The sequence below is a fragment of the Diospyros lotus genome, unplaced genomic scaffold, assembly GCF_014633365.1.
Source record: "Diospyros lotus cultivar Yz01 unplaced genomic scaffold, ASM1463336v1 tig00010860_2, whole genome shotgun sequence".
NCBI lineage: Eukaryota > Viridiplantae > Streptophyta > Magnoliopsida > Ericales > Ebenaceae > Diospyros > Diospyros lotus.
This window is the reverse complement of record NW_026267113.1, coordinates 30523-58334: the sequence shown is the minus strand read 5'-3', so window position 1 is coordinate 58334 and position 27812 is coordinate 30523. Positions and strand designations below refer to the sequence as shown.

The 27812-nt window shown below is 38.2% G+C and overlaps 1 protein-coding gene across 1 annotated transcript in view; it reads right to left on the bottom strand.

Annotated features, from left to right (window-relative positions):
* Positions 1-990: 990 nt before the first annotated feature.
* LOC127793453 (probable BOI-related E3 ubiquitin-protein ligase 3) overlaps positions 991-27812 on the bottom strand; it is a 36030-nt gene continuing 9208 nt past the window's right edge. Inside the window, exon 4 of the mRNA XM_052324181.1 lies at positions 991-1587. Within this exon, the coding sequence (XP_052180141.1) occupies positions 1066-1587 (522 nt within the window). The 3' untranslated portion in view covers positions 991-1065. The remainder of the gene's footprint in view (positions 1588-27812) is intronic.

The following is a 27812-nucleotide window of genomic DNA, read 5'->3' as shown; positions in this document are numbered from 1 at the left end:
ATGGAAACTCAGAAAATTCTCAACAATACAACAGTCAGCAAACTTCACTAGAAACAACAATGGAATTAATCAAATATTCATGCTAAAAATATAGAGCACACATTTATAAAACATTTCAAATTCAGAAAAAAATCATAAAATTTAATCATGAGATAGAGAATTTAATGAGGCCATAATTTAGTATAAGTTTTACCTAAAAAGCAGATTAGTCCAACCACAACAGAGTTAACGGTGGTGGGTCAGCAGGCTGCCAATAGACAACAGCATTAATTAGATGAAGAGCTGGATTAGAAACTGAGACAAAAAACGAGAGATGGAGAAGAGAGCTTACTTTTGTGGTCACAGGTTTGAGGGACGGACACACCCTGAATTTTAAATTGGATTGAGCTTGCAGGTTGGGAAGGAAATGTAGCGAAAGAACACCAGTGCTGTTTACTGAACATCAATTTTGACCTTACTTCAATGATACAGATATCAACTGTATCCCGTGGAATATCTACATGTAGATGTTTAATAAAGCACTAAAACTACAGTAAAAAATTATGAACATGAGGCCCATAGCAACAATACCTTAGAGAAATAATGTCAAAAACAAACAGAAGTACCATGTGAAAATTTCCAGCTAAAACCAAAACAAAAGGGGATGAATCAATAATAAACCTAACCAGAGGTGATACTTAAAATAAATGTCTGCACTAGAATTCAATCTGTGTACTAAACCATTCTTTCTTTAGATAAGCTCAAAAGTATACACAAGCATTTTATATAGAAAAGGAATAATGTGCTTGACTGATTTCCCTTACCAGTGTGTGTGTGTGTAGTGCAGCCAGAAACAAGCTGCAAAACCACTAGAGAATACATATATGTGTGTGTGTGTATTGTGCCATCAATTTTCACAGTAATACAGCACAAATAAACACATGCATTGAAGTTTCAAAAAAGCCCAAGATGTACAAATGCTAATAAATAAAAAACAGAAAAAATCAGTAATGAAGAGGAAATTAACAAACTATCAAGAACAAATGCATGTAACATTAACCTGACATAGACTTTCACATATTCCCATTACATATAGACCTCCAGGCCCATAATCTTTGAGGACTGACACAAAGGACAAAAACTAAACTTAATTTCACATTCTCTACACAGGCAGAGATGCTTACAAGGTAACAAAAGCATGCAAACTTCATTAACTCTACAAACCTTACAAGTCATCAACCCCTTTTCAATATTCTCCTTGCACAGGTGGAAGTCACTAGCACGACCATTACAGCAAGATGCTGTATCATCGACCTCACTGTTGCCACACCTTTCTTTACTATCTCTACTCTGTGCATAGACATGCTGAAGATTGAACTTAAGAGTGCTAATCATATTTTCATTTAATCTGGCCCTCTGTTTCCAAGCACTTGCTTCCACAGCCAACTGTTCTATTCGCAATTCAAGCTCCACATTCTTCTCGTTGATATCTTCAAGCTGTGCCTCTTTTTCACTGAATTTCTCAAGGGCTTTCTTTTCAACATATGAGAGAGTTCGAAGTTGGTTTGCCTGAACCTTCTCTAGGACTTCTTGTCTGAACCGATCACCCTTGTAGCCAGGTAAAAAAAAAGGGAAAAACTTTAACATGTGTTAAATCAAATATAAAGAATTGAAAACTAGTCAATACTTGCCAATTGACTAAAATGCCCTGCTTAAAACAAACAAAAAGAATATACTTCCATGTTTCCACTTTCATTCATATGCATTTTAACACAGATTAAGTACTTCTTGGTCTTAAATCCAATTACTGCAACATAACATTAAATGATATAATTTGCACAATCAAATGATACCATGACTTAGAAATTATCACAGACAAAAAATGTCTTGATTTTAATCAATGTGTACAACATCCTCTTTTAAGGAGAGGATTATTAGCAAAAAAGGAAAAAAATAATTGACAGCATCCTACCATCCTAATTTACATTATTAACTTTCTATATTTACATAAACACTGATCCTAGAATATTCTAGGATCAAGGCCAGATCAGTCTTAAATGAGCATAATTCCATCATTTCCCCTCAAGCTGGTTTGTAAATGTCTTCCATAGCCAGCTTGCCAATAAGTTTACCAAATTGCTTCTTGTGCAAACCCTTAGTTAGAACATCAATAATTTGTTCGGTTGTTGGAAAGTATGACATGCATATTATTTCAGCATCAATCATCAGAGTAGTAAAAAACTACCATCGGCGATTCTGATTTTTTCATTTCCAGAGCAAGGAGTATAGGTATTAAAGAAATGAAAAGAACTAGTCATATGATCGGAGGCTCTGGAATCTATAACCCATGGAGAGAAATGAAGACAAGAAAAGGCGTTAGGTTTTCTACCTGTGTGCGCCAAGAAAACACTAAGAATACCAAATGAGGAATTGGATTTTAATAACTGCAAAAGTTGATCAATTTGCTCTTTGTTGAAGGGACCGGTATCAACCCTATTGTCAATAGGGACCCCGAGGTGGCTTTTTTCTCCTTGTTTATTGCTCTTCCAATTGGCAAGTTTGCTGTGAATTTTCCAACAAATCTCACGAGTATGGTGTGGCTTGTTGTAATGGTCACACCAGACCTGAGGTCGCTCATCGCTCTTATGCTGATAATCTGCAGCCTTGTAGGTAGTAATATTAGTAATTAGGGCTAAATGTTAAGAGTGACTCACCAGTGGTCTTTTTTCCTAGCATGACACTCCTTCGGCTTTCTTCCCTTCTAACTTCAGCAAATACGTCACCAATAGGAGGAAGAGGAGATCGGTCAATGATCCTTCCTCGCACTTCATCGAACTCGATATTGAGACTAGCAAGAAACTTGTAAATATGGCTATCTTCAACCAATTTCTTGTGGTGGTTGCAATCGTTTGTAGATTTTCACTCATACGTGTTGAAGAGATCAAGATCTTGCCACAATCGCTTCAAAAAATGGAAGTACTTAGTGACAAAATCATCTCCTTGTCAAACCTCCCAGTTTTAGAGTCAATTCAAAAACCTAAGATTGGTTCCCAGGTCAGAGTACATCTGATTTATATTATCTCACAATTCCTTTGTAGTAGGATAACACATATAATTGGAGCTGATATCTTCATCCATGAAATTGACTAGCCATGTCATTACCATGGAGTTTTCAGCATCCCAAATGGAATGTGATGGGTCATCCGCTACAGGTTCCTTCTTATCCCTAGTAAGATAGCCAATTTTCCCTTGTTCGCAGATATACATCCGGACTAATTGAGACCAGTGAAAAAAATTATCACCATTTAAGCGGATAGTGGTGATTTGGACAAAATGGGTTGGCTGGGTCGCTAGGATTTTTGTTGGGACAGCAGCAGCAGGGTGTGTAAAGGTTTCAGAAGTGACTTCGGACATGGCTGAGGAAGAAGAAATGGGTTGACAAGATCTGGGAACTGGTTGCCGGTGTAAAGGCGACGACGACGCTAGGAGGCGATGGCCAGTGGTTGATGGCAAATGGAAATCACGGTACAGAGATCGCGAGTGGTCGATGACATCTGGGAACGTGGTTGACGATGTCTGGGGATGGCGTCGGTGGATCTGAGATCAGCGGCGATTGAGGATGGCTGATGGAGAGGTGCCGACAGCTTGGTGATCGTAGAGGAATGATAGGGCAGCCTAAGGTTTTTCGCAATGTAAGGCTGTGATTTAGTTAGACTCTGATACCAACTTAGAAATTATCACAGACCAAAAATATCTTGATTTTAATCTTAATGAATATGTACAACATCCTCTTTTAAGGAGAGGATTATTAGCAAAAAATGAAGGAAATAATTGATAGCATCCTACCATCCTAATTTACATTATTAACTTTTTATATTTACATAACATTTACATAAACATCAATCCTAGAATATTCTAGGATCAAGGTCGGATCAGTCTTAATTGAGCATAATTCTAGCACCATGTTTAGGACTTAAATGAAAACTAAACAATAGTATCATGATTAACATATGTAAGAGATGTATGCCAATGTCCAGGAGTACTCATGAAAATGGTCCATATCAAATAGCATGTTGGAGTAACCAAAGCCAGATAAATTAAAGTGATTTCTGCCTCATGGCACCAATTCTAAAAAATTGGTCATGCAAATTATATAAGACGCATGCACACAACCAATGGATATAATGTTCTGCAGGGCAGTTCATGCATGTATTGGTGCCATGAGGCAGAAATCACTTTAGGTACAAAGATAACTTCCAAGGAAAAAAAAATTACTAAACATCATTGTTCCATCCTTTTTCAAACGTACAATAAGAACATTAACTCTTATGGTTATAGAAAGTCAAATGGCACAACTTCAAATGTCAATAAAGTAGGTTCAATCAGTTTTTGCAGCATAACCTTGCAAACAGAGAGGATAAATCCACAAAAAAGAAGGATATATGCTTTCCTGACATGCATGCTTAAATCCCACTAGTTTGAAATCAAGTGCATGATCTTTCTCAAAACACTATATGCCGCAGCAGAACAATCAAGAGAAAGATAGCTCGAATACCAATTGATGCAAAACCAATAACAAGAACACAATAGTTACTAAAACTCTCAATCTAAACTCAGATCAATTCTCAAGTCAATGTCAATAATCAAAGTCTAAGCAACTAATAGTTATAATCCTAATGTAATTAGGATTCCAAAATCCCTCTAATTAGGATTCAGAAGGAACCTATTAACAAAATGAAACAAAAAGAAATCAGGAAACAAAGGAAAATAGGAAATAAACAAAAGAAATAAAATAAACAGTATTAATTCCTCTTTCTTCTTGTCTGTCCTACGCACTATGCTTAAACTTAAATGTCTAGTTCACATCCTATTGAAGACAATAAAGAAATTCGGGTTTAGGTAGGATAATGAATTGGTTGGATCAAGAAAGTTGACAAGTTATTCATACTCCCAACATGGCATAGAGGCACCACTAATAGCCAATTCAACAACCACATCATTCAGGACCTCTATCATAATAACAGAACTACAGAACAAAGATAAAAATTAGAAAAACAATTGGGATTTCAAATATGTATATATATTAATAGTAAATAAAAATATATACATTTATTAATAGTAAATAAAAATAGTAAGAAACTAAATAATTAGATTAACTAATTAATAATTAAAACATAAATTGGGATTTCAAATATGTATATATACAATGACCATGGTAGGTGAGTGCTCAAATCAATCAAGTAAAGGAAATAAAATAAATAAATGAAGGATGGAAAACTTTTCAGGAGCAATAAGTGATGGGAGAGAATATGAATTGTTAACTTCTCCCTTCTTGTGTGAACCTAGTTAGAGTCAAATCAAGCAAAATATAGAGCAGTATGGATTAAAGTGCAGCAATAAATCAACCACAAGAACATCAAAATTTATATGGAAAACGCCCTCAAAGCGAAGAGTAAAAACCAGTGTTATTAAAGGCGCACGCTAGGCTCAAGGTGCAGCTTGGGCACCTGGAATGCTTCCAGGTGGGCACACACCTGCAAAGTGTGCCCAAATGCACCCAAGCACACCTAGGCCCAAGGCGCCTTGGGCTTAGGCGCACCTAGACCTTTTTAACTACTTTTTAGGCTTTTTATTTTACTATTTATTACTTTATTTAATGTTTTACTGTTTATGATTTATATTTATTACTTCTGTCAAGAAGAAGGAAAAATCAAATCATATTTCATTCTAATGGTATTCAGAAACATATATACATGCCTAGCACTTGTATAGGCAGTTTCCTAAATCTAAATAGGAAGTTTCCTAATTAGATTAGCTTAGGAAATTGTTATGGTTTTGCATCGAGTATAGCCTACAAGAACTAGAAGAAATCAGGAGAAACCAAGGATAATCCAAGCGGCAGAAATAAGTTAAGTTAGAAAGAGTCTAACTATTGTATATGTATGAGGGTATCTTAGACTTTGTGTAGTCTAGTTATAAACCTTGTAATATCTGCCCCATTTGTATATAAATAAGAGGCATAGGGGGCAGTCGCGAATCATCATTCATTTTCATTCTATGCGAGTGCTGTAAAGTGAGAGAAAAGACTAAAGAGATAGAGCTTTGTAATCTCACAACTGGTGTACTTGTGGAAAAGGGTTTCTTGTACCGTTTTTTTAAAGATTCTAGTGGATTTGCTCTTGGGACAAGAAGCTGGATGTAGGATCACGAATTGTGATCTGAACCAGGATAAAACAGCTTGTGTTCATTGTGTGGTTTGCATGTTCTTTCTCTATTTCATTTCTATTCTTATTATATTTTATGTTGTGGGTTGAATCAATGTGTGTGTGGCTGTGTATTGGCAAGATCGAGTGATTCTAGTGCTCCCGATTTCATAAATTGGTATCAGAGCACGGTTAACTCATCAAGAAAGCCAAGAATCATTAGAAATCGATAGATATATTCGCAAGAATGGCTTCTACAACCTCTGCTACATGATATGATATCAAAAAATTTGATGGTCAAAATGATTTTGGCCTTTGGAAGATGAAGATGAGGGCCATGTTAGGAAATTTAGGACTGGAAGAGACACTCAAAGGTGAGGCCAAAATGCCAACCACCTATACCGTAGAAAAGGAAGAGATAGGAAAGAAAGCCTTCAACACATTAGTCTTGAGCCTAGGAGACAAAGTATTGCGCGAGGTATCTAAAATGAAAACCACTGCAGAACTTTGGTTAAAATTAGAAAGCCTATACATGACTAAGTCCTTTTCTAGTAGGCTGTCTTTGAAGGCAAAGTTTTTCACTTTTAAGATGCAAGAAGGGCAGAAACTTCAGGATCATATTGATGAATTTAACAAACTATGTATTGACTTAGAAAACATAGAAGTTAAGTATGATGATGAAGACAGAGCCCTAGTTTTATTGCATTCATTGCTGAAGTCCTATGAAACCTTTGTAGATATTCTTAAGCACGGTAAAGACACATTAACTTTGGATGATGTAATTGGGGCATTGAACTCCAAAATATTGCAACAGAAGGTTGAAGGCAAGAACACAGCAGGGGATGTTCTTCAGTGAAGGTATGTTCTTCAGTGAAGGTTAGAACAGATAGAAGGGACTCTAGGAGTAGGTCTCGATCAAAGTCAAGAAATGGCAAAAAAGTGATTAGTGTTATCATTGCCATGAAGAAGGGCATATCAAGAAGCATTGCCCTAAAAGAAAGAAGGAATTCCAAGAAAAATCAAATTCTGAAATTTCATCCTCCATTTGTGAATTTGACTATGATAGTGCTGACGCATTAGTTGTATCTAGCAAGGAAGATAAGGAGGTTTGGGTGCTGATGCATTAGTTGCTCAATCCATGTGACACCCCATAGAGAGTGGTTCTTAAACTCTATAGAGATATTGGTGGTGGTAAGGTGATTTTGGAAAACAACCATGAGTGTAACATTAGGGGAATTGGAGACAAAAAACATAAGATGCATGATGGAATAGTTAAAACCCTAACTGCTGTTAGATATGTTCCAGATTTAAAAAGGAACCTAATTTCTCTTGGATAATTGGATAAAAATGGCTATTCCTATAGGGGGGATGGTGGAGTTCTAAAGGTAACTAGGGGCTCACTTATTTGCATGAAGGCTATCCTTCAAAATGGAATATATGTGCTGCAGGCATCCACATTATGTGGTGATGCTGCTATAGGTGAAAACAAGACCTGTGGAGCACACTAGGTTGTGGCATTTTAGGATGGCCCATATTAGTGAGCAAGGCATAGAGAACTGTCCAACCAAGGAATTCTAGGTGCTGGACAGAGTTAGATAAATGTGAATCTTTTATCTTTGGTAAGTCTACAAAAGTAAAATTCTCTAAGAAAGCCATCCATTCCTCGAAAGCCCCCTTATAATACATACACTCAGATCTGTGGGGCCCTAATCAGTCTTTAACACATGGAGGAGCAAGATATTTTCTATCCATTATAGATGATTTCTCTACGATGGTTTGGGTTTATGTTCTGAAATCAAAAGACCACACTTTTGAGGCCTTTAGAACCTGGAAAATCATGATAGAGAATCAAAAGGGTATGAAAATCAAGATCGTTAGGACTGATAATGGTCTAAAATTTTGCAACAAGGATTTTTCCCAAATGTTATAGTGAGAGTGGCATCCTTAGGCACCTAACAGCCCCTGGAAACCATAAACAAAATGGCCTAGCTGAGAGTGAATAGGACCCTACTTGAGAGGGTGAGATGCATGTTGTTCCATACTAGGTTGCCAATGTCTTTTTGGGGTGAAGCTGTAACTACAGCTGCATATGTAATAAACAGTTCACCATCGGCTGCAATAGGGTTCAAAACACCTTATGAGATGTGGAATGGATATAAGCCTAACCTAGATCACTTAAAGAGCGTTTGGGTGTATAGCTTATGCTCATGTTAAGCAAGGCAAATTAGAGCCTAGAACCAAAAGATGTCTATTTATTGGTTATCCATTAGGGGTTAAGGGATACAAATTATGGAATTCGGAAGAAGGGTTGCTGTTATGGTTTTGCCCGAGTCTAGCCTAGAAGAATTACAGAAGAAATCAGTACAGCCATATCTGTCAAGCGACAGTAATTAGTTAGTTTTATTCCCGTCTAACTGTAATTGAGTTATAAGGGGTATTTTAGAGATTGTGTATTCTTTTTTAGACCTTGTAATGTCCACCCCAATTGTCTATAAATAAGAGGCATGCGGGCAGTCGCTAATCATCATCGTTCATTCATTCTAAACGAGTGCATTAAAGTGAGAGGAAAGCCTAGTTGTGATAGTGCTTTGTAATCTTGTGATCCATGTACTCGGGAAAGGGAGGATTTTGTACTGATATTCTGATTTCTTAGTGAATTGCTCTTGGGACAAGAGGCTGGATGTAGGATTGCTATTGACAATCTGAACCAGGATAAGATTGCAGTGTTTTCTGTGTGGTTTGCGTACTCTTTCCTTATCTTTTGAATTATGTTCTTGTTAATTTCTGTTGTGGAATGAAACCATGTGTGTGTGTGGCTGTGTATTGGCGTGATAGAGTGATTTCCAGTGCTCCCGATTTTAACAAATTGGTATCAAAGCCAAATTATCTCATCAAGAAAATCAAGAACCATTAGAAATTGATAGAAATAGTTGCAGGGATGGCTTCTATAGCCTCTGCTACCCAATATGAAATCGAAAAGTTTGATGGTCAAAACGATTTTGGTCTGTGGAAGATGAAAATGAGGGCACTGTTAGGAAATTTAGGGCTGGAAGAGGCGATTGTGAGGCCAAAATGCCAGCCACCTATCCCAAAGGTAAGAAAAAGGAAATAATCAAGAAAGCCTTTAATACCCTAATCCTAAGTCTAAGAGACAAAGTGTTGCGAGAAGTCTCCAAGATGAAGACGGCAGCCAAGTTGTGTTTAAAATTGGAGAGTCTTTATATGACTAAATCCTTGTCAAGTACCCTATATCTAAAGGCAAAATTCTTTACATTTAAAATGCATTAAGGGCAAAAATTGCAGGATCACATGGATGACTTCAATAAGCTATGTCTTGATTTAGAAAACATAGAGGTCAAGTATGATGATGAAGACAAAGCCCTAGTGTTGTTGCATTCTTTACCTAAGTCCTATGAAACCTTTGTAGACATCCTTAAACACAGTAGGGACACCTTAACTCTTGATGATGTCATAGAGGCATTAAACTCTAAAGAGTTACATCAGAAAGCAGAGGGAAAAAACACTGCAGGAGATGTTCTTGCAGTGAGGTTTAGAACTGTTGACTTATCAGAATGCTAAGAGATTTGCTTAGATTAGGAATGATTTTTAATTATCATTTAGGTATCGTTTAGGAATCTTTCCTAATTATCATTTGAGAATCTTTCTTGATTATGTCCATATGTATCTTAGTGTGTATTTCTTTCTTTGTATATTTCCTTCTTTGTGTTTTAACTTGTTTCCTTAGAGATAGTTTCCTTTTTGATAGTTTCCATTTTTTATGTAAATCTCTACCTCTATAAGAGGACTTTTGTATCCATAAGAATCAATCATGAAAGCATAATTCTAAATTCCTACATGGTATTAGAGCCTTTCCATTCCCTTCCAAAAATTTTGAAACCCTAATAGTGCCTTCATTGCACTTCTTTGCGCCGAACTCCTCTAGGGTTTCAGCCCAGCCTTAATTGTTGTTCTGTTTTGTTCTCCAGCAGTTACGTTCCAGCTGCACTTCTAGTCTCCTTTTCCAAACTCAATCTTCTTAAGACGTGTCCGAGATATTAGAGGCGACTCGAGTCATTACCACTGTTGAATCCTATCCTAGTGATCAGGAATCTATGGGAGGGGGTGATCTGCCCGGGATGCATCCTTCCTACCGACTTGAAGGGCGAAACTTCTTGCTATGGTCTTAGCTTGTGAGCACATTCCTTAAAGGCCGAGGAAAGCTAGGCCACTTGACCGAAACTCCTCCAAAAGATTCAAACCCATCTTTCACAGCATGGGAAATTGAAGATTCATCAATCATGTCTTGGCTTTGGAGTGCCATGCAGCTGGAGGTAAGTAAAAATTTTATGTTTTTAACGTCGACTAGGGACATTTGGGAGATTGTGAGGCAAACCTACTCTAAGGTTCAAGATGCCTCGGTGATTTTTGAGATTAAGACTAAGATTAGTAGGACAAGACAAGAAGCATCCACTATAACAGAATATTATAATAAAATGAAGGGGATATGGCTAGAACTAGATCATTATCAAGATATCAAGATGGAGTGTAGCAATGATGCTGTCAAACTTAAACAAATTCAAAACAGGGATAGGATTGTAGAGTTTCTAGTAGGGATTAATCCAGAATATGATCAAGTGAGGATCCAAGTGCTTGGTAGGGAAAAATTACCTACTCTTAATGAGGTTTTTACCATTGTTATAAGTGAGGAAAATAAAGGATGGCTATGCTAGGAGATCGTAGTGTTGAACGCTCAGCCATGGTGTCAAGCCATAGAGATAGATCTCGGTTTAAAGTAGGAAAGGCAGAAAATTCGTGGAAAAATTCAGGATGAGAAGGTATGTGGTGCAGTCATTGCAAAAAACCTAGGCATACTAAGGATAACTGTTTCAAACTCCATGGCAAACAAGTTGTGCTAAGCAGGATAGGCGGATTTAAGAGTCGTCCGCCCAGGACTCAAGCCTATTTTTCCAGCACAGATCAAGGGGAAGCTGAATCAGCAGGTAAAACTGAATCTTTTGGTGCTGATATTTCACAATTGAATGCAAAAGAGATGAACAAACTCAAGAATTTCCTCAAAACTCTCCAAGATGGAGCCTGTTCACTTGCACAGCAAGGTAAACACTCCAATTCTGAGTGTTTTTCTGCCTTTAAAACTGCTGGGAATACCAACTAGGTCGTTGATTCAGGAGCTACTGATCAAATGACCCCTCATGTAAATTCCTTTTGACACTTATCAACCTCTTGTTAGCTATCAATCTTATATCTATTCACCAACTAACTAAAGAATTAAATTGTCATGCTATCTTCTATCCTCATGTGTGAATTTCAGGACATGACCACAAAGAAGATGATTGGTGTGGCTAAGGAGCGCAATGGGTTGTATACCTTACACAAGGCAGGCCGTTCTACAAAGAAGCAGCAACCTGTCATTGCTTATTCATCTCATTCTGTTTCAGCATCCAACACCATTTGGTTTCAACATTATAGATTAGGTCATTCGCCTTTTCCTTTATTAAAAGCTATGTTTCCTCATTTGTTTAAATCTTTAGATCCTCGGATGTTGCAATGTGATCAGTATTCTAAAAGGCGTTAGGCGTTAGGCGCTAGTCGAGCACCAGGCTGAGGCCTAGCACCTAGGCAGTGCATAAAAAAATTATTTAAATAAAATTTATATTATCTCAAATACACATACATACATATATGTTCATATATATATAAACAGATATTATATGTATATTATTATGCATATATATATATATATAAAGTTATTAGAAAATCAGGGTGATCACTACCATCGCCACTACAGTGCGACCACAACCCAAGCCGACCCGTGCCAATTGGCCATCGTCGCCACTACTTCGCCGTTGTTCCATCATTGTCTCCTTCCTGTAGCACCACCAGATCCGACTATTCCATCATCGTCACTCAGATCTGACTATCGAATGTTAGATCCATCCATCTAATCTGAGATGGAGATGGAGTCGAGTGACCGACTAGCCCAAACCACAATCACGAGAGGAGAGGATATAAAAGGGAGGGGAAAATCGGGCACAAAAAACACGTCTGGGAGGCGTCGCCTTGGCCGCATCGGCCGCCTAGGCGCCTCCCGGGCCCCATTAATCAGACCCGGCGCCTAAAGGGGTGATTTGAAGGAAATCGCGACGGCCAGCGGCCGCCTAGGCCGCCTTTTAGAACACTGAATGTGGTGTGTGTGTTGTCCAAACACCATAGGGTGTCTTATCCTATGAGAAACAAATTATCTTCTAAACCTTTTTCCCTAGTTCATTCGGATGTTTGGAGACCATCCAAAATTCCCAAGTGTGTTGGGTATTTCTTTTGAAAGAAAAGACTGAAATTGGCACAATCTTACCTTATTTTTGCAAAATGGTACTCCTATCCAAAAATTCAGAACAAATAATACTAAAGATTATTTTAATAATCAGTTGAATTCTTTCTTTCAACACAAGGGTATTGTTCATGAGTATTCTTACGTAGACGCTCCACAACAAAATGGAGTAGCAGAGCGAAAGATAAGACATCTCCTTAATGTGGCTCGAACACTCCTTCATCACACTCATGTTCCTAAAACCTATTGGGGTGAAACCGTTTTAACCGTGGCCTATGTCATCAACCGTGTTCCTTCCAAAGTCCTAAATCACTGCAGCCCATTCCAGTGCCTATCCTCTTTTTTTCCCGATTACTATTTGCATACTCCTCTTCCTCTCCATGTGTTTGGTTGTGTGAGATTTGTTCATATCCCCAAAATACATCGGGATGAGCTTGATCCTCATGCCCTTCAATGTATCTTCTTAGGGTATTCTCCAACCCAAAAAGGTTATAAGTGCTATCACCCTCCAACTCAAAAGTTCTTTGTATCCAAAGATGTCTTTTTCCTTGAATCTCGGCCCTTCTTTGGCTCTCCAGACCTTGGTCCTCAGGGGGAGACTCAAGGAATTGAGGACCAAGACTCATTTGAAATTTTTCCTGTCCTAGCACCAACTCCTGTTTTTTTTAGTTCTAATCCTTCTTCCTCTGTTGTTCCAGACCAATCTCCTAACCCCTCTCCTCTACCTACAGAATGTACTAAACAAGCAGTTCATAGGCCATCATCTCCAGTTCGGTTTAAGGGTTCTCCCTATGTGTTCAAAAGGAGGCAACCTACTGTGGAGTCTCGGCCCTCACCAGCATCAGATCTAGGTACTGAAACTGCACAATCATCAGATCCATCCCTTTCCAGCCCTATTTATGATGATTTAGACCTACCAATTGTTGTGAGAAAAGGGGTTAGAAGCTGTACGTTACACCTTTTAACTGATCACTTGTCCTATCATCGTTTCTCCCAAAACCACAAAAGCTTCCTCACCTCATTAGACTCTATTGTTATTCCAAAGAGAGGCTCTAAAAGACCAAAATTGGAAGCAAGCCATGCAAGAGGAAATGAATGTCTTCAATAAAAATCAAACATGGGAATTGGTGCCTAAGCCTAAGGGAATCACTCCAGTTGGATGCAGATGGATATTTAATTTGAAGTATAAAACTGTTGGCACACTGGACAGGTATAAAGCTAAACTAGTAGCCAAAGGCTATACTCAATCTTATGGCATAGATTACCTTGAGACTTTTGCATCAATGGCAAAAATGACAACGATGAGAATTCTTATATCCCTGGCAACTCATTTTGGATGGAAAATGCAGCAATTAGACGTGAAGAATGCTTTCCTACATGAGGATTTAGAAGAGGAGATATACATGGAAGTGCCTCATGGACTTCAGGAAAGGGATTCAAGTACAATATGTAAACTTAAAAAGGCCCTATATGGACTTAAACAGTCTCCTCGGGCATGGTTTGGCAGATTTTCTAAGGCAATGAAGTCTATGGGATATGATCAGAGTAGAGGTAATCACACTCTCTTTTTCAAACATTTAGGTGGAAAAGTGAGCACCCTTAGTGTATGTTGATGATATAGTTGTGACTGGAAGTGATACGAAAGAACAATAGAGTTTAAAAAGGAAATTAGCTGAAGAATTCAAGATCAAAGACCTTAGGGTACTTAAATATTTCCTAGGAATTGAGATAGCCTACTCAAAGACTGGAATCTTTCTATCACAGCGCAAGTACATTCTTGATCTTCTAGCTAAAACTAGAATGACAGGAGGAAAAGGGTCCAGTATACCTGTGGATCCTAATCTCAGATTGCAGGCGAACTCAGAGGGACAAATGGTTGATAAAGGGAGGTTCCAAAGACTTATGGGCAGGCTAATATATCTCTCACATACTAGGCCTGATATTGCCTTTGCTGTCAGTTTGGTAAGTCGGTTCATGCATTGTCCAACCGAGGAGCACATGCAAGCTATACGAAAAATCCTAAACTATCTAAAGGTAACACCAGGTAAAGACATTTTGTTTAAAGCAGGGACTGAATTGAATGTACAAGGATTCACTGATGCAGATTACGGTGGATCCTTGGTTGATAGGAGATACACTACAGGCTATTGTGTGTTTTTGGGGGGAAACCGAGTGTCTTAGAGGTGTAAAAAGCAAAGTATGTGGCAAAATCCAGTGTAGAGGTAGAGTTTAGGGCAATGGCCCTTGGATTGTGTAAACTTCTGTGGCTTTGGATTATCTTAGAAGACTTGAAAATCAAGGTTCAAGGTAGTATTGACCTACTTTATGATAATCAATCAGCTATTAATATTGTCCATAATCCAGTACAGCGCGACAAAACTAAACATATAGAGATTGATTGGCACTTTATCAAGGAAAAATTGGATGCTGGTTTAATTCGAATCCCATATGTGCCATCTGAAGATCAAGTGGCAGATGTGTTGACTAAAGGGCTAGCTGGAAGAAGGTTCAATGTTTTGGTAAGCAAGTTGGGAATGGTTGATATCTACTCTCCAGCTTGAGGGGGAATGTTGCCTTATCAGAATGCTAAGAGATCTACTTAGATTATGAATGATTTCTAATTATCATTTAGGAATCTTTCCTAATTATCATTTGAGAATCTTTCCTGATTATGTCCATATGTATCTTAGTGTATATTTCCTTCTTTATGTTTTAATTTGTTTCCTTAGAGATAGTTTCCTTTTTGATAGTTTCCATTTTTTATGTAAATCTCTACCTCTATAAGAAGACTTTTGTATCCATCAGAATCAATCATGAAAGCATAATTCTGAATTCCTACAAGAACGGATAAAAGGGACCCTAGGAGTAGGGGTAGGTCTCGGTCAAAATCAAGAAATGGTAGAAAGTGTTATCATTGCCATGAAGAATGGCATATTAAGAAGGCATTGCCCTAAAAGAAAGAAGAATTTTCAAGAAAAATCAAATTCTAAAATTTCATCCTCCATGTGAATTTGACCATGATAGTACTAATGCATTAGTTGTATCTAACAATGTTAGGACTCCCGTTAGTCACACCTATCAAGGGTATAAAAGGAGGGGAACAATAGGGGCAACCAAGAAAATTGATTCAAGGGCAAAAGAGTCAGAAGTTGGTTAGGGAGAATATTACGTGGCTGAAACGAAATGAGGAATAGGTATAAAAGGGGAGGGAGGAGGCGAGAGAGAGGGTATGGAAAATTTGGAGATTGTCAGGGAGAGAAAAAGCCCACTCGAATTGGCCGACTAGCATATTTTTTCCTTGGGGTGTAATTGTTTCAATTTTGCTATTGTAATTCACTATAATAGAGAAAATTCCTAGTGTCATACTCAGGAACACAATCAAAATTGAGGGAGTTCTATCATTCTGGTATCAGAGCAACGATCCATGGGGGTGACCGTCTCTAAGAGAGTTGGGGAATTGGAGGGAAGAATGGAGAATTATCAACAACAAATTGAAGGGAAGATGGAGGGTTTGCAAATAGGATTGGAATTGATGAAAATGGAGTTCCAGAGGGTGCAGACCATAGAGAAAAACATGGCGACAATGATGGAACAATTTAGCCTGCTGATGAAGAGATGGGAGGACCAAGAGAAAGGGAGGAAGGGGAAACAGTCTGGCGAGAACCTACTGATAGGTTCGTCACTCATTAGGGAGGCCACACCTAAATTGGGGAACTGGAACAAGGAAGCCGACGATGGGTACAAGAGCTATGGGAGGTTGGAAGGAAGGAGCCAATGCCTGGAGATGCCCGTGTTTGAAGGAGATGACCTGGATGGTTGGGTGTTTCGGGCTAAGCAGCACTTCTCCATGAATCAATTGTCGGATGTAGAGAAGTTAGACTCTGCTGCTCTTTGCTTTGAAGGAGCTACTCTTGCTTGGTTCCAATGGGAGCAGCGAAGGCAACGTGTGAGTTGGGAAGAGCTTAAAGCGATGATGAGGAATAGGTTCTGACCCACGCAATAAACTACAGCTGCTAATACAATCAAATCAAAGACAATTCAATCAAGAGACAATACAAACACTATACGATACAAACAATATTAGGAATATGCTCGTCTTCTAATAGCTTCAACTACAAATTTGACAATGAATAAAAAGGCTACTACGTCAAATGCTCCAATTGAATTTGAACTTGATAAAGATAGAGAAGAATATGATGTGGAAAAAGAAGATATTAGAGATGATGCTTCTAATGATGAAAATATGGAAATGTTTGATCTGGATGATAAGGATAATTTTTAGATTATTTAAAATGCATAATTACTTCATCTTAATTAAGATTTAAGAGCTACAAATTGTTTAAGATTTAATTTAAATTGACTTAAAGATTTTTAAATCGCATCTTTTTGGCATTTTTTATTGTTCTTTTCATTAATATATGTTAATTTTTTTAATTTTCTTGATAACATGCTTGTGAATATATTATTAGGACTTATTTTATACCTTATCCTTCAACTAGGATATATATTTTTTTATTTTTTTTAGTTAGCATGCGCTTAATTCCATCAGGCACATGCCTCGCCTTGCACCTTAGGCTCCAACACCCTTTTGTGACTTAGTGTGCCTTGGGCTTAACACCGGTAAAAACTGGAGTCCATCCAAACCTCCTACCATCAAAGAAAGAATGGGGACACACGAAGGTTTTCTCTACTTATCAATAACTAGAGGCGTACAATAATATCTCAACAAATATATCTTCAAGAATAACCAACTCTTGGAAACCAAACAACTTCAATAGGAAAAATACGCAAGATTTCACCAAATAGAAACGTGGCAAACTACCACAAAAATCTATTGACAGAAAACTCCAAAACCAATCTCCACCATTCAAATTGTAGGGTCATGTGTCATGAACATGATCACCAAATTTCAGCCAAATTGGACCACAAATCTACCTCCAAACAGCCTCTTGATCAAAACTAAACTGTACCTCTTCAACACAAAAAATCGGCACTGTATTTCTCTCCAATTAGATTTAAATGTACTCCGGTCCGGTGGTTTTTACTCCTCACAGTGAGGGGCTTTTCCACGTATATTTTAGTGTTCTTGTGATTTGATTTATTGCTGCACTTTGATCAATATTGTTCTATATTTTGCTTGATTTGACTCCAACTAGATTCAAAAAAGAAGGGAGAAGTCAATGACAATGTGTTGAACCATGTTAGTGGAGAGACACATGCACAAAATTTATGAAATAAGCTTAAACAGTAGTATGCAAGGAAAACCAAAACCGGCAATAATAAGTTATTTTTGATAAAACAGATGATAGCCTTGAGGTACAAGGATGGGACTCCTAAGACAGATAACTTAAACGCCTTTCAGGGAGTTATGAATCAAGCTACAATGGCAATCAAATGTGACGAAGAAGTGCGTGGATTGTTGCTTCTCAATAAATTATCAAATTCATGGGAGATTTCCAAAACATCATTGTCTAACTCAGCTCTAAGTGGAGTAATCTAAATGGATTTTAGCCAAAAGTAATGTTTTGAATGAAGAGTCAAGAAGAAGAACACAACTTACCAATTCACAATCAGATGCTTTAGTCATTGAGAATAGGGGGAGGAGTAAGAGTTGTGCACCCAAGAACAGAAAAAATAACATACGCCAATCTAAGGGAAGGTTTGTAAATATTGAGTGCTACCATTGTGGCAAGAAAGGTCACAAAAGAAATTTTGTAGAAAACAAAAGAACAAGAAGGACAACAATCATGGAAAGCAAAAAATACAAACAACAATGAAGAACATGTAGCTACTACAACAGAAGATTTCCTCCTCGATGACAGTAACCTAGCATGCCACGAGTCTTCTGGGGTGATTGATAGTGGTGCTAATCAAAAGAGTCTCTTCACATCCTATACAGCTGGTGATTTCGGGATTGTGAAGATGGGAAATGAAGGTGTGGCCAAGGTTGTTGGCATTGGAGATGTTTGTTTAAAGACTCAAAGTGGCATCAAGTTGTTTCTTAGATATGTGAAACATGTTCCAAACATCCATTTGAACTTGAAGAGGTACAGTCCAATTTTGATCAAGAGGTCGTTTGGAGATCCATTTGTGGTCTGATTTGGTTGAAATTTGGTCAGTGTGTTCACGACAAACAACTCTATAATCTAAACGGTGCAAGATCAGCTTTGGAGTTCTCTATCAACAGATTATTGTGGTAGTTTGTCGTGTTTCTATCTAGTGAGATCTCTCATATTTCCCTATTGAAGTTGTTTGTTTTCCAAGAGTGGTTATTCTTAAAGATATATTTGTCGAGATATTGTTATACACCTCTAGTGGTTATTGTCAGTCAAACGCGATTGCTTTAAGGGTACCATGGAATTTCACTACCTAGTCTAAAAAGAGTTTGGCTACCTCTTGAGCAGTGTAGGGATGGGTCAGGCAAAAGAAATGGGCATATTTTGTGAATCTGTCCCCCACAACCATTATGCAATCCCTCCCCTCCGACTTGGGGAGTCCTTCAATGAAATCCATGGAAATGCTTTCCCAAGGCTGACCTACAACATCCAAAGGCTGTAATAACCCTAGGGTGGCCACTGTTTCAAACTTACACCTCCTACAAACATCACAACTCAGCACAAACCCCATCACATACTTATTTAGTCCCGGCATCACATACTTATTTAGTCCCGGCTAATGGAAAAGTTGTTTAACCTTATGGTAGGTATTCACTATGCCCGAATGTTCCCCTATGGGAGACTCTTGTAGTGCCTCCAATATCTTCCTCTTTAGATGGTCATCACCCCCTATTACCAATTTCCCTTGATTCCTAATTAAGCCATTTGTAATGGTATACCCTGGTTTGCCCAAAGGATTCACCACTAGCTGCTCAAATAGTTCCTTAGTGTTCTCATCAACCTCATAGCTAGAGGTCACATCTTGATACCAATCTGAAATCATAGATGTGATTGTAGCAGAGCTACCCTTCTTCATGACATCTAGATAGTGCATTGTCAACCAAATTCTCCCTTCCTTTTCTATATGAATGACATAATCCAAGCTCATCAACTTTGTCATTCCCTACCTTTGCAACTGTGTATGTAACTTTTGTAACAAAAATTTCAAACTCTCATGGTCTGTTCTAATCACAAATTTGTCCCCTTCTAAATAATGTTTCCTTTTGTCTACTACCAACAGAACTAACAATAGCTCCTTCTCATAAGTACTTAAACCCAGATGTCGAGGGGCTAGAGCCTGACTAAGAAATGCCAAGGGCTTGCCCTCCTGTACCAATACAGCCCCAATCCCATTAGCACTAGCATCCGTTTCTAGGATGAAGGGTTTACTGAAATCCGGTAACCCCAGGGTTGGCACTTCACTCATGGCCTTCTTGAGCTTATCAAAAGCTTCATCTGCCTTAGAGTCCCATTCGAATCCTTCCTTCTTCAACAATTCAGTAAGGGGTCGACTAATTATCCCATAATCTCTAACAAATCTCCAGTAGGAGCCTGTTAACCCCAAGAAGCCCCTAAGGCCCTTAACATTGATAGGCCTAGGCCAAGCAACCATAGTTGCCACCTTGCTAGAATCAGTGCTTACCCCTGCACATCTGATATAATGTGACCTAAATACTCCACCTGCCTCTATGCAAAGGCAAGCTTTGACTCTTTAACATACAATTTGTTATATCTATTGAAAACAAAATCTGAGGTAGGCAAAGTGTTTCCTATATTCAACAACATGGTCAAGAACCAATTTGGGGTAGAAATAAAAAGGTTTAGGTCTGATAATGCCAAGAATTTTTTCAATCAAACCCTATTTGTTTTCTTCCAATAGAAAGGCATCATACACGAGTCTTCCTACCCTTACACTCCTCAACAGAATGGAGTGGTCGAGAGAAAGAATGGTCATCTCCTAGTTGTTATAAGAGCTCTTCTATTCCACCATAATGTTCCTAAACATTATAGGGGCGAAGCAGCTCTAACAGTTACCTTCCTAATTACTAGATTGTCGTCACAATCTCTTGTGTCCCATAGTCCAATTCAATTGTTAATCAATCTCTTGTGTCCCATAGTCCAATTCAATTGTTAATCAAACAATTTCCCAATGTCCATGTGTCTAGCCACTGAAACCCAAGATATTTGGGTGTGTGTCATATGTTCATGTCCCAACTGCTAACAGAGGAAAATTAGATCCTCGGGCCCTAAAATGCATCTTCATTAGATATTCTCCTACTCAAAAAGGCTATAGATGCTATCATCCACCCTCCAAGAAAATCTTTGTGTCAGCTAATGTAACCTTCGCAAAGATTGATCCTTACTTTAGCCATTCCAACTCTCAAGAACAAAACCTATCTATGGTCAAGGATCAACCCCTTATTCTTACTGATCCTGATTTATCATCCTTCACAATTCCCTCAGCTACTTTGAAGGACTCAATGGGTATGACATCAAAAGAGTCTTCTGATGCAGTCACCAATCAAGACTCGGCCCAAGGCCGACCCAACCAAATCAAAACAGTATCACCAAAATAGTAGTGTCATAATGTTATTTTAATACTTCTTAAGTTTTAGAATTCTACTTGATTTAGGATTCTACTTTATATTTCTACTTGATTTAGGATTATATTTCATGTTTCTACTTGATTTAGGATTCTACTTCATGTTTGATTAGAGTTTTATTTTTATTAGGATTCTAGTTGACTTTTATTTAGGATTTATTTCTATTAGAATTCTAGTTGGATTTTGTTTTCCAAATATTAGATGGATTTGGATTAGCCAAATACTATAAATATGCTTAGGATCTAGAGTTTGTAATCAAGTTTTAATCAATCAAATTTCAGCAACCTATTTGGGTTTTCTTAGCAAAACAGTCTTATTTTTGCGTCTTCTTGAAAGCCAAACTTCAGCCATTGAAGTTTGCTCTTTCAAGGGTTTATTTTGGTGTGTTTTCTTCACACTCACGCTACACGCTGCGTCAGGTGGTATCAGAGCGGTTAATCAACCAATCAGATGGCCAATCTTGAAGGTAACGGTAGCAACCAGCCTCGTGACGGTGATCAGGGGTTGTCCGCAGTTTGGAGAGCAATCAAAGAACAGCGGGAAGTAACTCGTACTATCTAGCAGCGATTGGAGCAACATAGCAACCAATTGGGCACCTTACTACGAGTTGATGATGACAGGAACCTGAATAATGGGGTGAATCAAGCCAGAGCGGGAAGACCACCAATTAATCATGTCCTTGTTAATCCTAGAAGACTAGTGATTGAAAATAGCGATGAAGAGGATGATTTTGGTCGAGCAATAGCTAACCCTGGTGGTAGAGGGGTTAGGAGGAATGCACTTCAGCACAACCACTGGGGCAACGATGAGTATAAACTAAAAGTTGATATTCCTACTTTTAGTGGAGATCTTGATATTGAGGGGTTCCTGGATTGGATCACTGAGGTTGACCGTTTTTTCGAATACATGGAGATCCCAGATGAACGACAAATAAAATTAGTGGCTTACAAATTGAAGGGCGGTGCATCTGTTTGGTGGGAGCGATTAAGAGAGACGAGATTGAGAGAAGGCCGACAGCCAGTTCAGACATGGAGACGAATGAAGCAGCTGTTAAGAGATAGGTTTTTGCCCCCTGACTATGAACAATATATGTTTGAAGCTTATCAAAGATGACAATCAATTATCAGAAAGTGACAATCAACAAGCAGCTCGTTACTTGAATGGATTGAAGCTTGTTATTCATGATAAAATTGGGGTTCAGATGGTTCTGAGTGTGCAAGAAGCAAGGAACTTAGCTTTAAAGGCTGAGTTAATGTTGAGTGAGAGATCTCGTAACGGGAACTATCGTCGGTATAGTGGGAATGAAAATAAACAACCAGCTTTTGATAAAGGCAAGTAGGTTCAAGGAGCGCAACCCTCCAATCCACCCCATACAGTCAACCCTAATAAGGCTACAACGGGGGGAAACATTCGAGGTGCTACTTCTAATCTTCCAAAATCCCCTAATCCTTATGCAAAGCCGATTCTTTTAAAATGTTTCAAGTGCAATGAGGTTGGGCATCGATCTAGTGATTGTCCAAGGAGGAAAACAGTTAACATTGTAGAAAAGGAAGAGGAAGATGTTGCTGAAGAGGAAGTATATTGCGGGCCTGATGGGGAGGATGACGAAGAAGATTATGGACATGGGCAATATACCTATGTAGTGAGGAAGTTAATGCTATCTCAAAAAAATGAAGATATTACTCAACGGCATAAGCTTTTTCGCACGAGGTGTACGATGAAAGGAAAAATCTTTGAGTTGATTATTGATAGTGGAAGTCAGGAGAACATCATAGGAAGAGACGTGGTGGCAAAGATGCAATTAACTCCTGAAAAACATCCAAGCCCTTACATGATTGGATGGATCAAAGAAATTGGTGGCATACATGTGGATGAACGTTGCAGGGTGCTTTTCTCTATTGGTAAGTACTCCGATGAAGTCTATTGTGATATTGTTGATATGGATGCTTGCCATATTTTATTTGAGAGGCCTTGGCAATTTGATGTGGATGCTACGCACTCGGGTAGGAAGAACACATATTAGCTTGAGAAAGAAGGTGTGCGTTATACTTTGTTACCTATAGTGGAAAAGAATCAAACCAAAGCTTCTAAAGTGAAGCTTGATTTCGAAGATTATGTTGTCCCAGCAACCTCAACGTTTGCAAACTCAGGTCTGATTTATGCTGCTAACATGACAGAAACTCCAAGGTTATTGACTCATACTGGGGTATTTTCCAGTCCCGATGGCTCAAGCATTACTTCGCAACCCAAGGATGGTAGTGTTTCTTTTGATCGACTTGCGACTGTAAAGGAGATGGAGGTCATGGTAGCAAATCCTTCTACAGTTTATTCAAGCTCTGGCATGGTTGAATCGAAGGCAATAAGATCTACCAGATTAGAGAAGCGCTCAAGATGGAAGGTTCAACGTCTTCAATCTAACAGTAATAATACAATGGAGGCGGAGGGCAACAAACATGGTGATGGTTGGACCCATGCCAGCGAAGATAGGGCTAAGAGGGGAAGGAATGTCTTTGCTTATGTTCCCTTAGCAGAAAAGTTCAAGCAATTCAAGAAGATGTCAAACAAAAGTTGCACAAATAAGAAGTACAAGGTGACAACTGACAAGCATATGAAGCACAAGATATTTGAGGTTGGAAATGAAGTCATGATATTCTTGAAGAAGGAACAAATTCCAGCAGGAAAGCAGAACAAGTTCAAGCCAAATAAGTATGGTCCTTACAAGATTCCAAAGAAGACCAATGACAATGCTTATGTTGTGGATTTGCCTAATCATATGAGTATTTCTAAACATTCAAAGTGGCTAATCTCTCTTCGTACTTATCAGATGTGGATTTGTCCAAACAGGATCGAAATTCGAGGCCGAATTTTTTCTCAAGTGAAGGTGAATGATACGGTCACCAATCAAGACTCGGCCCAAGGCCGACCCAACCAAATCAGAACAGTATCACCAAAATAGTAGTGTCATAATATTATTTTAATACTTCTTAAGTTTTAGAATTCTACTTGATTTAGGATTCTACTTTATATTTCTACTTGATTTAGGATTCTATTTCATGTTTCTACTTGATTTAGGATTCTACTTCATGTTTGATTAGAGTTTTATTTTTATTAGGATTCTCGTTGACTTTTATTTAGGATTTATTTCTATTAGAATTCTAGTTGAATTTTGTTTTCCAAATATTAGATGGATTTGGATTAGCCAAATACTATAAATATGCCTAGGTTCTAGAGTTTGTAATTAAGTTTTAATCAATCAAATTTCAGCAACCTATTTGGATTTTCTTAGCAAAACAGTCTTGTTTTTGCGTCTTCTTGAAAGCCAAGCTTCGACCATTGAAGTTTGCTCTTTCAAGGGTTTATTTTGGTGTGTTTTCTTCACACTCGCGCTACACGTTGTGTCATCTTCACTAGAGATTCCTTAACCACTGCAGGTGTATTCAAGAAGGAAAAGGCTAGACCTTGCTCCTATGCAAGCCTCAGCATCCAAGGCAAGCCCTAATCCTACTCCAGGCAACATTGACAGTTCAGACAATCCTACAGATGAATCACCACGTAACTCCTTTGATTATTTTTTAATACCTGATGATGGGCCTATTAAACCTACTGAACCTGTACTTGAAACAGAAACCTTTAAGTGTGATCTTGACTAGCCTATTGCACTTAGAAAGGGTACTAGAGCCTGCACCAAACATCCCTTACACTTGTTCATAGCTTATTCTAAGTTGTCATCCCCACACAAAGCCTTTCTTACCAATCTTCATACCATTCCTATCCCCAAAACTTTTCCTAAGGCAATAGGGAATAAGAATTGGAAGAATGCTATGGAGGTTGAAATGTCAACCTTAAAAAAAAAAACAAATGTGGGAGTTGGTGCAGTTGCCTAAAGGGAAACATGCAATAGGTTGCAAATGGGTGTATACGGTAAAATACAAGTCTGATGGGTCATTGGATAGATACAAAGCCAAGTTGGTAGCTAAGGGGTATACACAAGTATATGGGGTAGACTACCTAGATACCTTTGCACCGATTGCAAAGTTAAACACAGTTAGGGTCCTTCTATCTTTGGAAGTTAATCTAGGCTGGCCACTACAACAATATGATGTCAAAAATGCATTTTTGCATGGGGAACTAGAAGAGGATTGTTGTGTTTTGCATCGAGTATATTCTAGAAGACTTAGAAGGAATTAGGGGAATACAAGAGTGATTCAAGCGGCTTAAATAAACTAAGTTAGGGAGAGTTTAACTTAAGTTGTATCAATGAGGGGTATATTAGACTTTATGTAGTCTAGTTTAAAGCCTTGTAATTACCGCACTAATTTGTCTATAAATAGGAGACATGGGGGCAATCGTAGTATCATTTATAATTGTGTACAAGGGCAAGTGATTGAGAGAAAAGTCTAGAGGGATAGCCTTTGTAATCTTGATTTTCATTCTACACTCGTGAGGGACTCTAGTATACTGATTCTTGGAAGATTTCTAGTGGATTGCTCTCGTGATCTAAGGCTGGATGTAGGATTGCATTTTGCAATTTGAACTAGGATAAATCTTTGTGTTTCATCATGTGGTTTGCATGTCTCTTACCCTACTTTCATTTTTGTTTCAATTCTGATTTTTGTTTCTATTGTTGGGATTGTTTCGAGTGCGTGTGTGGTTGTAATTGGCAAAAGATTGAGTGATCCTAGTGCTCCTAATTGTAACAAGGAGGTTTACATGGAAGTCCCACCAAGATATGGCCCAACAAGTAAGGAGAAGGTAGTATGCAAACTAAAAAAGACCCTACATGGTTTAAAACAGTCTCCAAGGGCCTGGTTTGGCCGGTTTACAAATGTAATGCTTGGCATGGGATATAAGCAAAGCCAAAGGGATCACACCCTATTTATCCATCATTCGGCCACAGAGGGAGTAACAGTTCTCATAATATATGTGGATGACATTGTGGTCATCGGTAATGATGAGGCAGGCATGAGCAAGTTAAAGGAGTGTTTGCTGAATGAATTCAAAATTAAGGATTTGGGGAGATTGGAATATTTTTTGGGCATAAAAATGACACATTCAAAAGAGGGAATTTTCATTTCTCAACAAAAGTATATAGTAGATCTACTAACAGAGACTGGAATGCTCGGTTGCAAGGCAATAGATACTCCCATTGAACCAAATCACAAGTTGGGGGGAGTTTCAGAAGATAGTATGGTTGATAAGGGGTCCTATCAAAGGTTGTTGGAAAGTTAATTTATCTAGCTCATACTCAACCAGACATTGCTTATGCAATAGGAGTTGTCAGCCAATCCACGCACAATCCCAAAGAGGCTCACCTAAGGACAGTGTATAGGATCCTATATTACTTGAAGGGAACACTCGAAAAAGGTATTTTGATCAAAAAGGGAGAGACTATGTCACTTGAAGTTTACACGGATGCTAACTATGTAGGATCTCTTATGGATAAGAGATCCACATCAAGCTATTGCACCTTTTTAGGAGACAATTTGGTGATATGGAGAAGCAAAAAATAAAGTGTTGTGGCTTGATCTAGTGCAGAAACTGAATTTAGATCTATGGCACTAGGAATGTGTGAGCTATTGTGGCTGAAAATATTACTGGATAATCTTAAGATTGAATGGACAGCACCTATGAGAGTTTATTGTGATAATAAATCAACAATCAGCATTGCTCATAATCCAGTCCACCATGACAGAACAAAGCATATTGAAGTGAATAGACATTTCATTAAGAAAAAATTGGACAGTGGCCTAATTTGTACCCCTTATATCTCTTCAAGTGACCAATTGGCGGATGTGATCACTAAAGAGCTACCTACAGTTGGTTTTCACATATTGATGAGCAAGATTGGGATATACAATATCCACTCCCAATCTTGAGGGGGAGTGTCAACGAGGGAGCAGCCAATCTTGTCCTTATTCTTGGACAAGATCAAACCAACAATGATTGGGATTGATTGGCAATGATTGATATTGGTTTCCTAAAACCAAGGATGTATCTTTTAGAAGATAGATTGTTGTATATTTCTATGATTTGTTGTATCCTAAGTTTCCAAAATCAAATTTGGAAACATTCCTATTTTGTTTCTTAGAATTTGCCTAATTTGGTAGTAAGTCTTGTATATATGTTACCGAACCCTTCAAAGGGAAATAAGATTGACAACCATTTTTCACGTCTTTCTTGACAGTTGTAATAAGTTTTTTGGGGGATTGTCACAAACCCAAGGGCATATTAGTAATAATAGATTATATGTATTTTTTCTTGTGTACTTGCTACTTTGTTGATTTGCACCTTAACCTAGAAAGCCTATAAATAGGTTGTAACCTAGAGAATTAAATATGGTGGAATGACAAACTGAAGATAAACTGAATTTCTCTCTCAGATTCTCTCTCTAATTTCCCTCTCAATTCTCTATTCTCCCTCTCATTCTCCTATGTTCTCCCTCTATTCTTGCTATTCTCCCTCCATGTCTGTCTAATTCTCCCTCAGATTCTTCCAATTTCCCATCCAAACCCTATGGAAACCCTAGATCATGACACCTAAGAGGATTCCTAGGCTTAACAGGGTATTATAGGAGATTCATCAAGAATTATGGTGTTACAAGCAAACCATTAACTAAGTTACTCAAGAAGAATAGCTTTGGATGGAATCCAAGGATAGAAGCAACCTTTCACACACTAAAGAAGGCAATAACACAAGCCCCTATACTAGCCTTACCTGGCTTTACTAGGCCTTTTATTTTGGAGAC